This window comes from Falco biarmicus, chromosome 3, assembly GCF_023638135.1.
Source record: "Falco biarmicus isolate bFalBia1 chromosome 3, bFalBia1.pri, whole genome shotgun sequence".
Taxonomy (NCBI): domain Eukaryota; kingdom Metazoa; phylum Chordata; class Aves; order Falconiformes; family Falconidae; genus Falco; species Falco biarmicus.
Window position 1 is genome coordinate 97078914 of NC_079290.1, and position 12540 is coordinate 97091453.

The 12540-nt window shown below is 45.6% G+C and overlaps 1 protein-coding gene across 6 annotated transcripts in view; it reads left to right on the forward strand.

The window, feature by feature from the left end:
* Positions 1 to 1250: 1250 nt before the first annotated feature.
* Positions 1251 to 12540, forward strand: part of NUP153 (nucleoporin 153) — a 46324-nt gene continuing 35034 nt past the window's right edge. For all 6 annotated transcript variants that reach the window (XM_056330221.1, XM_056330225.1, XM_056330223.1 and 3 more), the window contains exon 1: positions 1251 to 1571. In XM_056330221.1, coding sequence (XP_056186196.1) covers positions 1467 to 1571 — 105 coding nt within the window. In that variant the 5' untranslated portion in view covers positions 1251 to 1466. The remainder of the gene's footprint in view (positions 1572 to 12540) is intronic.

The window sequence follows — 12540 nt, forward strand, 5'->3', positions numbered from 1 at the left end:
AAAAAGCTGATAGGAAACAAAGACCCAGCAGTACCAAGCTCCCCATTAACTTTCCTTCTAAAAGCAGTTCCTGCTCTGCTGGCTGCCAGTTGATTTTTTCTTCAAGCCTTCAGAATTGCCCTTGTTGGTTTGAGTGCCCCCAAGCCCCAGAGTCTGATACGTTCCTTTTTCAGGTGTGTGCTGTGACAAATGCATTTATTTTTGGTGGAAGGGATGCGCACCACATCACAGTTCTTCTCTTTGACTGTCAAGTACCTGTGTCAGTAATCTTTTTAGAATGTTCTGGGCGGTTTTTTGGAGTGAACATTTTTACTGACTCTAGATGGGGAAGGTGCTTGGGATTTTTGGTGCTGCTCCATCATTCCCTGGGCAGATCAGTGCTCTAAATAAGATGTAGACCCGTAGATTTTTCTCCACTTCCAGTCGAATATAAAAATAAACGTATTTCTACATTTTAAAAATCTGTACTAGAAATGCAATCTTCCTTTTGTTTTGAGGAAGGAAAAGCTGTGTCGAAGGGTTTTTTTTTCCCCCCACCTGCTCCCACTCCACCACAGAGTGAGGACAGGCCTGCAGGCCTTCAGCCCCGCGGCCTGCGCAAACCCGGCGGCGCCCGGCGGGAGCCCCGGCCCGCTCCGCTCCTCAAGCTCTCCGCGCCCCGGGCGGGGCGGGAGGCCCTGGGCCTGGCTCGTCACCCGGCACGGGGCGGTAACGCCGCCGGGGCTCCCCCCGGTGCGGCCTAAGGCCCTCACCAGCCCGGCTCCGAGCCTGCGGCCCGCCCCGCGCCCATTTGCGGCCCGGGGGCGGGTTCCCGCTCTCCTCCGCGGGGCCCGGCGGGGGGCGGGGGGGGGAGCTCCCGGCCCCTCCCGCTTCCCTCGGGCGGGCGGTGCCCCGGCGCGCGGGGGCTGCCGGGCGGTCCCGCTCGGTGACGCAATCCCGGCGCGCTCCGGTGACGCGGAGCCGCCCGGGCGGACGCCGTGTGGTTGGTCGGCCGGAGGGGGGAGGGGTGCGGCGGCTCGGCCGCGAGCGGGCGGGCAGCGCGGGGCCGGGCGGCGCGGGGCCGAGGAGCGCTCGGAGGGAGCGCGGCGGGACGTGAGAGGGAGCGCGCGCGCCCGCCCGCCCGCCCGCGCGAGCGAGCACGAGCGAGCGAGGGCGCGCGCGCGCCGGGGGGGGTTGGTGCGGCGGCGCGGCGCGGCGCGGCGCGGGGGGGCGGGGAGGGGAGGGGAGGGGAGGGGCAGGCCGCGGAGCCCCCGCGCCAGGCCGCGCGGCGCGTGGCGGGCGGGAGCGGTGAGCAGGCCGGGCCGGGCGCATCCCTGCGGGGACGGTGACAGCGCAGCGGGCGGAGCCGCCGCTGGGCCGCAGGGGGGAAGCGCGCCCGCACACGAGGCGGCGGCGGCGGCGGTGGGGGGCCGGGCCCGGCCCGCGCGCGCGGCGGGGCCGGGGCAGCAGAGGGGCCGGATCCCATCATGGCCTCGGGAGGCGGCGGCGGCGGGCTCGGTGGCGGCGGCAAGATCCGGACCCGGCGGTACCACCTGGGCGCCTCGAAGCCTCCCTACGCGAGGAGCAAGCAGGTGAGGCGCGGCGGCGGGGTCACCCCGGGCGGGCCTTTCCCCGTGTCCCCTCAGCGGCGGGGCCTCCCCTCCCCCCCACGTGCGAGGCTTCGGGCCGGGCTTTCCCGGTGGAGCGGCGCGGGGTTTCCCGCCGAGGCCGCGGGGATTGTGGGATTTCCGGGCGCCCGCCCCGCTCCCGCTCCGCCGGCAGCCGCGGGGGCTCCGCGCCTCCCTTTTGTCTGCCGCCGGGCCGGGGCCTCGGCCCGCTCCTCAGGGCGCGAAGGCGGGAGGCGGCGGCCGGCGGGTGGGCGCTCCTTCCCCCGCCGCGCCGCGGCCCCTCGGCTGCGGGGGCCCCCCCGGGGTGGCCGTTTGGTGTGGGGGCTGCGCGGCCCCTCAGCGACCCTGGGGTGCGCAGCAGAGGGACCGAGCGCTGCCTGCTGCCCGCGTGCCCCCGTCCGGGGCCAGCCCCTCCCTGCCTAAACCGCTGCTGCCTTACCGGGTGTAGTTACTTTCCAGATTTCAGCGCATCGCTTCAAATATTTCCCTCTCTTGACAAGTTTCAGATGTGCAAATGAGTTTGTGAGGGTGCTGGGTAGTTAGGCATCATCGATTTATTTTTATTTATTATTATTATTTATTTTTTATTGTCGGATGCTGTGTGCAGAACCCTCAGGTCTGCATCTGGTAGTTTCTTCAGGCTCTTGCCTGTGCCTAAATGTGCTGATGCAGTGCAAGTGAAATGTAATTCATAAGGCGTTTGTTCTCCTTTGTATTGAAGGGCAGAGGAGATGGATAACAAAAAAACAGTTCGTAAATCGGAACGCCAAAGTCCCATGCCGTTTAGAGGGGCTGGAGCCGGGGGAGAAGCAGAGGTCCTTCCCGATTGCTGTTTATTGCTGTTTACCAAGAAATTTCAAGATGCCCAGAGACAGTGCTCTGGAAATGCCCTCCACGTGTATTTGTGAACCCGAAGTTACCTGTGTGGCCAAACCCTCTGCATTATTAAATCCGTAACACGAGCTAGGGGATTGAATAATATGTGCAAAATTGAGGGAGTGTTATGCACGAGCTGTTGCTGAATTAGTTTTTATTATTTGGGAAGTACTGAGTCTTTTACGTATTATACTGATCAGCAGTGTTGTCCTTGTAAAGCTAGCACGGTGAGGCTTCATACAAAGGATCACTGCACTTGCAGAGCAAATGATGAAAGCTCTTACGTGAATGATAGAATAACGATGAAATTGCCATATCTTGCACGTGTTGATACTGCGTAGATAACTGATAAACCTTACACACAAATTTAAAATAATTAGCATGGATGGTTTTCGGACACTTCTATTGTCTGTGCATTTTCCAGTAGGTTTATTTAAACAATGTGCCAAAGCAAACACGTGCTTCAGGATATCTGTGGGATTCTGCCCAGAGAACAGATGCTACAAATCAAATACACAGATGAAATTAACAGTAATATATTGGGGAAAAAAATTGTAACAATTAAATAAATAGGCAAACTGATAGATGTCAGGTGTGTGCTTTTGTTATAATGGATAGCTTTTTAACCCTACGCAGCTCACTGACTTGCATTGCATAAGAAGATGAGCTCTGGATAGATAGCTAACTTTAAATTTGAATTAATTGACAAGTGTTTGTGTTTCCAATATAATAACGACTCTGCAGAAGTATTCAGTGGTTTAGTGTCGATTGTCTCAGTAATGAGCTTGGGAAGACATGAAGGTGCTCAATGCAATAATATTGACATGAGGTTGTACTTCAGATACTGATTCCCCTCTCCCCTAACTACTGTCAATAAGTAGGTTCATAGAACCACTGTAATTGAACTGTTCTAGGTGCTTGCAGTCAAAACTGCAGTTCTGAAAACCCTCAGTCTCTTACCATCAGGCTCTGAAGGTGCCTAAACACTGTAGGTGGTATAGCTTTAAAGTCCCTGGGATATCTGTTTGGTTTGGGTTTTTTTCTCACTTGTATGAGAGATGATTAGTGTAATGCCTGGTTCTTGATTGTCTGCTTTCTGGATGTTGTTGTTTTGTCATAGTCTCCTGGGGAGTTCAGTCAGGTGAGAATTCTCCAATTGTGCCCAACATGCGCTGCAGTGTCAGTCTTCTCTAAAGTACCGCAACAGCTTTAGAAGACAGTTGGAAGAGGAGGTGCTGATGCTGCTTTTTAATGCTAAAGCATTTGTTCAGAATGTGGTAGACCCTTCTTCAGATTCCTTTTTTGCCTGGAGGGATCAACCTACATCTTCCACTCTCTGGGCGAGTGTCCCAGTCACCAGGCTGTGTGTTGTCTTCAGTTCTCCTGGCTGAAGCTGTGTTACTATCCAGAAAAAGAATGCATGATTCACTGAGCCAGAAAGAGGATGTATAAGAAGATGTTGCCCTCCAAGACTGGAGACATGCAGGCTCTGATCCTTGATGTCAGAAGTTAAATGTTTTATGTTAGATGTTCCTTGGAGCAAACATGCAAAGCCTGATATTTCCTGCCTTTTTCTCCGCAAGTGCCTGATAATTACACTTTAGAGCCATGCTTCATTATGTTTGTGTATGTGTTGTTTTTTTTTAAATCTAGAGCCTTCTTTTAAACCAGCCTCAAATAGCAGAGGTGAACAGCTACTGCCTGAAAGAGAAGGCTCTGACTTACAGCTTGCGTATTCTCCTGGAAGGTAGAGATGTGGGTACAGGCCCCCCCATTAGTGAAGGGACTAAACTGTGGTATTTTCCCTTCTGAGCTACCATCCTGCCTTAAAAAAGTATGCAATCAGCAGCTATATTATTAAACAAACTGACAAACGAGAAGTGGCAGCACTGCTAAGTAAAGATGGTATAGAATCACCCACTGTGAAGGTTTGTGGGGTGGGAATTGTATCTCAGAAAGAAAAGAGCCGGTTGGGTGTTCCGGGAGAATGAGGAGTCTCTCCATTGACTGCGCTTTCCTAAGTGTTGACAGGTCCATGCTGAATGCATTGACTTTAGATGATGCTGTGCTCGGCATGCTACCTGTTTACTCCGCCATCTCATGCTGAAATATCCAGCCTCCTTCTGTACCATGTAAGGGGCTTAGGCACTTGAGTTAAAATTATGGCTTCTTTTGAGACCGAAGCACATGCAAGTGAGCAAGTTCTTGTGTCCAACATCTGGGTTTCATCTTCCGGATGTGGCCCCGGTGCTTCTAAATGCGGGTTTGTCCTAGTCATTTACGTAGACTGATGACTGGAATTACTAGTGTGGATGTGTTAATGGGATGAGTGTTTACATTGTTGACTTATTAAACATCTTCTAGTATAGTATGTTCCTGTTGTTAATTTTATGTTTAATTTGGCACACGCATGTGTGTGCGAGTGTGCACTGGTTTACCTTTTATATATCTACCTATATAAAAGGTAACATAGAGATTTCAAAGATTCTAAATGTGACTTAGAAGAGATGAGACTAAAGTTACCTTTTTGGTTATTTTTTTATTTGATAATTAACCATTCAAATGAAAACATCGGAGAACTTTGACTCTCCTAGACTTTAAAACTCATACAAGCAGATTCAAGCATGAGAAAAGACAATTAGCTGAAAAGTCTTTATAACCTTCCCATAAACATGTATGTTTATGTTAAGCTTCAGCTTAGAGCTGTTTGATAGTACAGATATGTGTAGGTTCTGCTGGGGAGCAATATGTTTTTGTTTTCTCTTACATGTGTACGTGCCAGTGCATATTTATAATGTAGATGTGCTGCCCTGATATACAAGAAAACAATCTAAAGATGTTTCCCTTGATGAAACCAACGTAAGTTGCTGCATGTTTGTAGTTGGTCTTGTGCTGATGTTGTTAGGATGTTACCTGGAAGAGGGGACCAAACAGCCACCGAACGGCACATTTGCTGGTCCTGGTCATGAAAGCCCTTCTGGGTTGGTGATTTTAACAAAGTCACTTGAGACATCATGTAAGTTTCTTCCCAGATGGAATAGCTACGGGATGGGGAACTTCAGCTATATGCAGCAATGTCTAAATCATGACATTATTGCTTGCTGCCGTCTTGAAGGTAGGCCAGTTGTAAACTATTGTTTGGTGTATGCATGGGATTTTCTTGGTGGGCAGTGACTGCAGGCAGAAGGAATCCTGTAAACCACCAGGTTTATTTTGGAAGGCAATTTTGAAACTCATGCAGAGGGAGTCCCTAGAGTATGAGATTGAGTATTGTAAACTAGATACTGTTTCATAAACCCGAAGCAGGAAAATAGTAATTTAGAAAAATCTTTATTAAGAATGTCTGTAAGGACCTACACAAGTATAATTGTATTGGTTTAACTCCTGTCAATAAGGTTGCACCATGAAGCCTGGTTAGGTGGTTGTATTTATATTTGTATGCATTTCTCTGCTTGTTTTGGTTTAGTAGTAGGCTAGCATACCGAGCTAAAATTTGAACTGCCCCTAGTAGTTAACGACAGAGGTTTTCTCTCTGTCACAGCAATATCAAATTGTATTAGCAAAACAGATGTTTACATGGGGTACTTGGCTTTCTACTTTTACCATACACAAAAATGTGTCCTACTTGGGAAGAACTTTTAAAACTGAGATAGTGACAGTTTTCTCTCCTTTAGGCTAACAGTGCTCTTAGTGGTATAACAAATCATAGACAATTACTGCTGTAGCATTTTATTAATATTTTGGGGTTTGTCTTTCAGTGTGTTGTCATGACAGCCTTGGAGGCTGTGAAGTATTAGAGAAAAACAGTGCTAGTGAGCAGTATCTTAGGAGAAGAAAAAACAGATGAAATAATTGACTGTGTTAGCTGGGACGCTGCAAATTGCCTTTGGTTGCTGGCAGCACATCGCTTCCTCAGAGTTATTTATTCTTCCAGTCAGTAATTAGAACCGGTTCTTGCTCCTCTGCCGCAGAGGAACTGAGCTGCTGCTGATCCTACAGACTGCAGGAGGACAGAGTTCAAAATCTTTTGCGTGCCTAAAAAGTTTGAGCAGAGCTATTTCAGATTGGTGCAGATGCAGACTACCGTGGCATCGTGTAACAGATTCATAACACAGCGGGATGACTGGCTTAGGGGGCACTGGGTGAGCAGTGGATGTCATTTACCTGGACTTCAGTGAGGCTCTCTGCATGATCTCCCCTGTTATCCCTGTAGTCTGGTTGGTGAAATGTGGACTGTAAAGCGATTGGAAAATGAGCGGGACCATTGGCCTCAAAGAGTTGTGATCAGCGGTACAGAGTTCCTGTGGCAGCTGACTGCCAGTAGAGGCTCTCAGGGGTTCATACTGGGGCTGATAATATTATATGTCTTTATTAACAACCGGGGATGGAGGAATGGCATGCATCCTCAGAGGTTCCCAGATGATACCAAACCTGGAAGAACGTCAGCTGTATCATATGATGAGGGGTAGGGCTGCCATTGAGGAATCCCGGCAGAAATGGGCTGCCAGGAGCTTGTTGAGGTTTGGTAAAGGCAAATGGTAAGTCCTGCATCTGGGACAAAACAACCCGCCTGCCTGCTGGACAGCAAGCTGAACCTGAGGCAGTAGCGTGCTCTTGAGGTAAAGAAGGCCAACTGCATACTGAGCAGTGTTAGTGTGTGGGAAGGACGTTGAGGGAAGTGGTTTTTCCCCTCTATTTAGCACTTCTAGGACTGCATCTGGAGCGTTGTGTCCAATTTTGGCTGCTCCAGTACAAAAAAAGGTGGTGACGTACTGGAGTGAGTCTACTTGAGGGCCAACAAGATGATTAGGGGGCTGTGGCATGTGGCTGAGCAAGCTGAGTGTGTTCAGCTTAAGAAGAGTAGATACCTGACGAGAGTATAGAGAAGGTGTAGCGAGGCTCTTCTGGGAGGTTCATAGCAGTAGGAAAAGAGACAATGAATGCGCTCAAGCTGCAAAAGTAGAAATTTTGATTTCTTTTTAGGAAAAACCTTAACTGTGAGGATAGCCAATGTATTGGAAGAACTGCCCAGAGGGGTTTCCATCCCTGGAGGTGCTCCAAACCCAGGTGGACAAAGCTGTGGGAGACCTGCTGTTCTTGGTCCTCGTCTGAGCAGGGGCTTGGAGTAGGTGGCCTCTGCGGTGCCTTACAGCCTCTGCGTGTGCACAGTTCTCTTAGTGCTGCTGTTGGACCAGAGAGCACGCCCAGACGTGTTGATTCAGTGTAAATGTCAATGTTTCTGTGGGTTGGTAGTTCTTTGTTGGTCCACCCTCTAATGCTGTCTTCAGGACTGTGCTGCTTTTTGAGGGAAGAAAGAACACATCCATCTCGCTGTAGCATTTTATCTAGAGTAAATTGCAGGGTTGCCCTCGAGAATAGCTAAGAGGCTCTTCTCTAGGGTTACGGTTTTCCAGACAGTTTTTTTAAAATGTCTTCTGTTTTTTTAGTGATAGGTCACATGGTGCGCTTTTCCATTTTTCTGCTATGAAACTGCAAAAACTCTGGGTTTTTTGCTTTTTAATGTTCTTTGTAAGCAATCCAGTATTTATTTTGTAGCTCTTGTACATCTACAATATGTTGAATAGTGATATTTATATAGCCTTGATAGAAGGGGGAGGAGTTGTTCCTCAGTATATGATTCTTGGTGTGTACTACTAAGACAGTATAATGAAAACTCTCCTCTGTGCTTTTTGTAGCATACAATATAAGCCCTCAATGCTGAAGAATTAAGTGCCCACAATATTGTTCTAATGAGGAATTCTAGCCACTAGGCAGAATTTTTTAGTACTTGTTAGGGTATTAAATTATTTATCTATGCAGTTTCATGAACAACTGCCCTAAATTTGGACATATTATTGTTTTCCCTTGTACAGATCTCTTGTGCCAGGTATCTTCTCTTTCTGCTGCATTCCTCATTTTACTTATTTTAATTTATAGGGCTGCTTAGAAGTCTTGACTTGCTCTGTCCTTGCCCTTATGCCTAAACGCTACAGGTTTTATCTTCTTCTTGCAACTGTCTGAAAGGTACATTTTAAATGCCCCTTTTAAGCCAAAGAGATGTTAATTTTGCTAAGGGTTGAGCCACTTAAAGGTAGTAGTGTTATTCACAGCTGTTTGTCACCACCTCTGGTGGGAGATGGTTATATCCATCAGTTGTTGGTGGAAGGGACAGGGAAAGTAGTCTCTAAACCCCTTTAAGCCAAATCAGTTGGACCATCTTAAAACTGAGTGAAGACAAGTATGAACTAGCTTGTTTGACTTTGCCTGAAGCTTAAGTAGTTTTGCAACTTGCTGATACAGTATTTGTCATTGTGGTATTCTAGATTACTGTATGAAAATACTTATTAATTAAAAGACCTTCTCTTAACTATGACATTTGATTTTCTTTGCTTTTGTGTGAGAGTGTACAAGTACATTCCCTTTCTTTTGACAAGAAAATACTTCAAGCCCTAAAACTTCCATATTGGGACAGCAGTACTAATATTTCTGAGGAGGGGAGTTTCCTTTGAGATTCAATAACTCATCTCATAATTGCATGTTGTGTTTAATTACAGTGCCTTTGTGTGTGTTTGGCTTGGCTGTGACCACCATGTTTTTTAAAGTAAACATAAGTTCATCTTTACATTCACCTTTGCTGGCAAAAAATGTGTATGCTAACACATGGGCACCAACATGCACTGAAGTCTTGCAGCTATGGTTTTGGCACACAGGCTAGCTCTGCGAATACCTGTGCCAGCAGAAAGTTTTCTTTCTCCTTGCGGAGGTTATTTCTTGTCTCCGTAAGGTCTGCTCTTGAAAAGAGTTGTGTGAGAGTGTCCTGGAGAGCAGGCTGACTTTGCTTTTAGTTATGGTTGTATTTTGAATCACTTTTTTAATATTTTTTTTTTTTTTTTTTGAAGCTGGTGAGTCGCACGACTCCTGCCCCTATTAGAGCTCAAGGACTAGTGACTTCCAAGACTTAAGTAAACCAAGCAAAGAGTTAAATTGTTCAACTGGCATTTTCTTGGAGACTGGATTATGGGTCTGGTGAGGCACTGAAGTATTTACAATAAGGAAACCTTAAATCTGTGAGGAAAAACTATATCAGTATGCGCAAGCCTGTAGTATGGATGCATTTGTAGTTTAAGTCATCCTGTGCTAAGCAGATGTAAACAAGGTTTAAACTGGTTTAAACGTAGCTGTATTGGGGAATTACTGTGGTGCAACTAGATAACATGTTAAATTTAGCTAGAGCAGTGCACCTCTTCTAATGTCAGCCCTTAGTATTTGTTATTAAACTTACTTTACAGAGTTGTAGAATATATACTGGTTTGTAGATGCCATTACCTTCAATCACTAAAAAAATAATCTTTCTGGACAAGTTGTGTGTCAGTTGAGCTGCAGTGAAAAAATATGGCCAGAAAGACAGTGCTTTATGACTGAAGATTACTGCCCTGCAGTAGAGGTGAGCCTGCCTTGGCTTTACGGTTTCAGAATCTTAACTTAAAGTGTCAGAGAATGTAACAGTAGTCACCACTGCTGCAGCTAAAGCAGCTGTGCCGAAGGGTTGGTGTTTTAGTTTCTTGTAGGCACCAATTTTTAAATTTTTAAATCTAGTCCAGAAGTGTATGCAGCAGGGTTAAATGTATCCTATTTAAAGTAATTACAGGTTCTGCTGGTTTAGATGAATTGTGAGGTTTAACTTTTATATGCTAAACAATGTGAATGATACTCAAAAAGTGGGAAGGCTTTGAGTTTTGCTAAACTAAGCAGTATCACAGAGAATAACTAAAGGTGATTTGTTGGTTACTTCAACTTAACGTGTTCAAAATTGTTAATAAGATAACGTGTTGAATGTGCAACAGGATTGACATGTTACATTTTACAAAACCACTAGCATCTTGTGTTGTCAGCTCAGTTTGTAGATCAGCATGGAAAGGAGGGATACTTCAGAGGGACCATGAAAGTACTTTCCTATCTTTCGCTTACACCACATTTAATTCAAAACATTAATTCCAGTCGTCTTGTTTGAAGATTTTGATTTACTTCGAAGTGCACTCCAAAGTGGCAGGAATGAAATTTTGTAGCAGAAAGTACTTTTGTAGAAATATATTTCAAATTATCTATAAAGCCTTGGACACTGGGATGGACATCAGCAAGCTGTGAGTCAGGAGTTGTTGCAGAATTTGGTCTACCCTTGCTTGTGTTTTACATACATAATGTGTCCTCATTACTACATGCCATAAATTTGCCTGTGGTGCCATGTTTGCTTGTGAGTGCTTTTAGGTAAAGTGGCACTGAAAATGTTTAATTCTTTGCTAGGGGTCTATTTGTTCTATGGGATATGATACATGGAGAGCCTTTGTATGCATAAACTTACTTGCCATAAATGCAGGAAATAGGAAGGGTTTAGCATTTCTATTATCAGTTACATTTGGTGATGTTGAAATACTGTATTGAATTGGGCCTTACTATATAAAGAATACCTATAAATGAAATAGGCAATTTTATGCCTAAATATAAAACGTATGTTACTGTACTTTGCTAAGTCTGGTAACTTGTGCTAATGGCCTTGTAAAAACCATCTAGTGCTATGGGAAATGTATTTCTTGATCATTCTGATTTTGAAAACTTCAAACTTCCTGTCTGTGCAGTTATCACAGAGTTTGTTATCCTGATGCCATGTTTTCTTAGGTGTTGTGGTACTTGTTAAGTAAAAATTAGGGACTCTAGGATTCCCTTACAGGAAAATAAAAATAGCCTGAGCAGCATTTCACTTAATGGAATCCTATGCACTGTCTATGAAATTTAGCTATGCACAGGTGTGCATAAGGTGCGTAAGTGTGGTGGTCTTTCAATAAAAAATACTAACCGTACTTAGAGTCTCATCGTAGATTAAGGAAGAACTCCTTTAGAACTGCTTGTAAGTTGTAAGTGAAAGCAGTCTCCTTAATCTTTTTTTTTTTTTCTTTTTGATGCTGATAGATTTCTGTCTCAACATGTAACACTGAATGTATGCTCAGTAATTTACAGCGCCCATCACTGATTGCTGCTGAGGGTTAACTAAAGCGAAGGAAGGAAGGTGCCTTATACTTCTTGCTCTCTTTTGTAATGTCACTGTGTCAAATAAAGGTGTGGGCAGAACTTGAGATAAAACGATTCAGCGTCACAAGGATTTAACCTAGCGGGTTAGGCACAGATTTATCTATCGGAGCATACGTTAGCATTTGGCACTCAGATGGAAGTGAGAATGATGAGTACAGATGTGCAGGCAGTGCCAGAATGTAAAACAGCACCTGAATTTCTCTGGAATGTTTATTCTAAAGCTAACTAGATTAAGGAAAATAAGGCTCACTTCAAGCAATAAGAAGGAAATACACTGGCATTTGGTATCATAATCCCTTCTTCATGATTTTTAGAAATAAGTCTGAAGTAGTCTGCTTGCCTTTAATAAAATTTATGTTTTTCAAATGTTACATAATTAATGGCATTCCTGTAACATATTGTTCATATTAAGTCATAAGTTTTATGTCTTTTTTCTAAATGAAGTATAAAACTGCTGTCCTACGTCCAGATTGAAACCACTCCCTAAACAGCAAAAGCGGAGTTAGTCTAAGCCAGTCTAAGTCTGCTGCTGCAAGAGACAATCGTGTCATGTTTCCATTTCTGCTCCCGCTTTTACATCAGCACCCATGCAGCCACAGCGTGAGCTGGACCAGTGATCTGATGCCCCTGAGGGGTAGTCCTTGTCATCACAGTCTAGACACAAATTTTTGGCTAGATCTATTTGATAGAGCCCTGATACAGTTTGTCACTTGGCTGCATATATGTGCTAGCGGCAGCACAAGAGAAGGGTGGATTGAAGAGGAGAAAGAGACAATCTCTTTAATGTCAGTATGGACACAGGATGGTTAAAAAAAAAAGAGGGAGAAATTTTGTTTCTTCTTCCTCTCCTCCTGGCTGCCTGATCTTGCTTTCTCTCTTGGGCCAGTTCTGGTGCACTGAGCCAGTTGAACTCATTAGTCCGACAGAGAAACATGTACTTTTTGCCAGATTTATGGATTCAGCTAGTACGGAG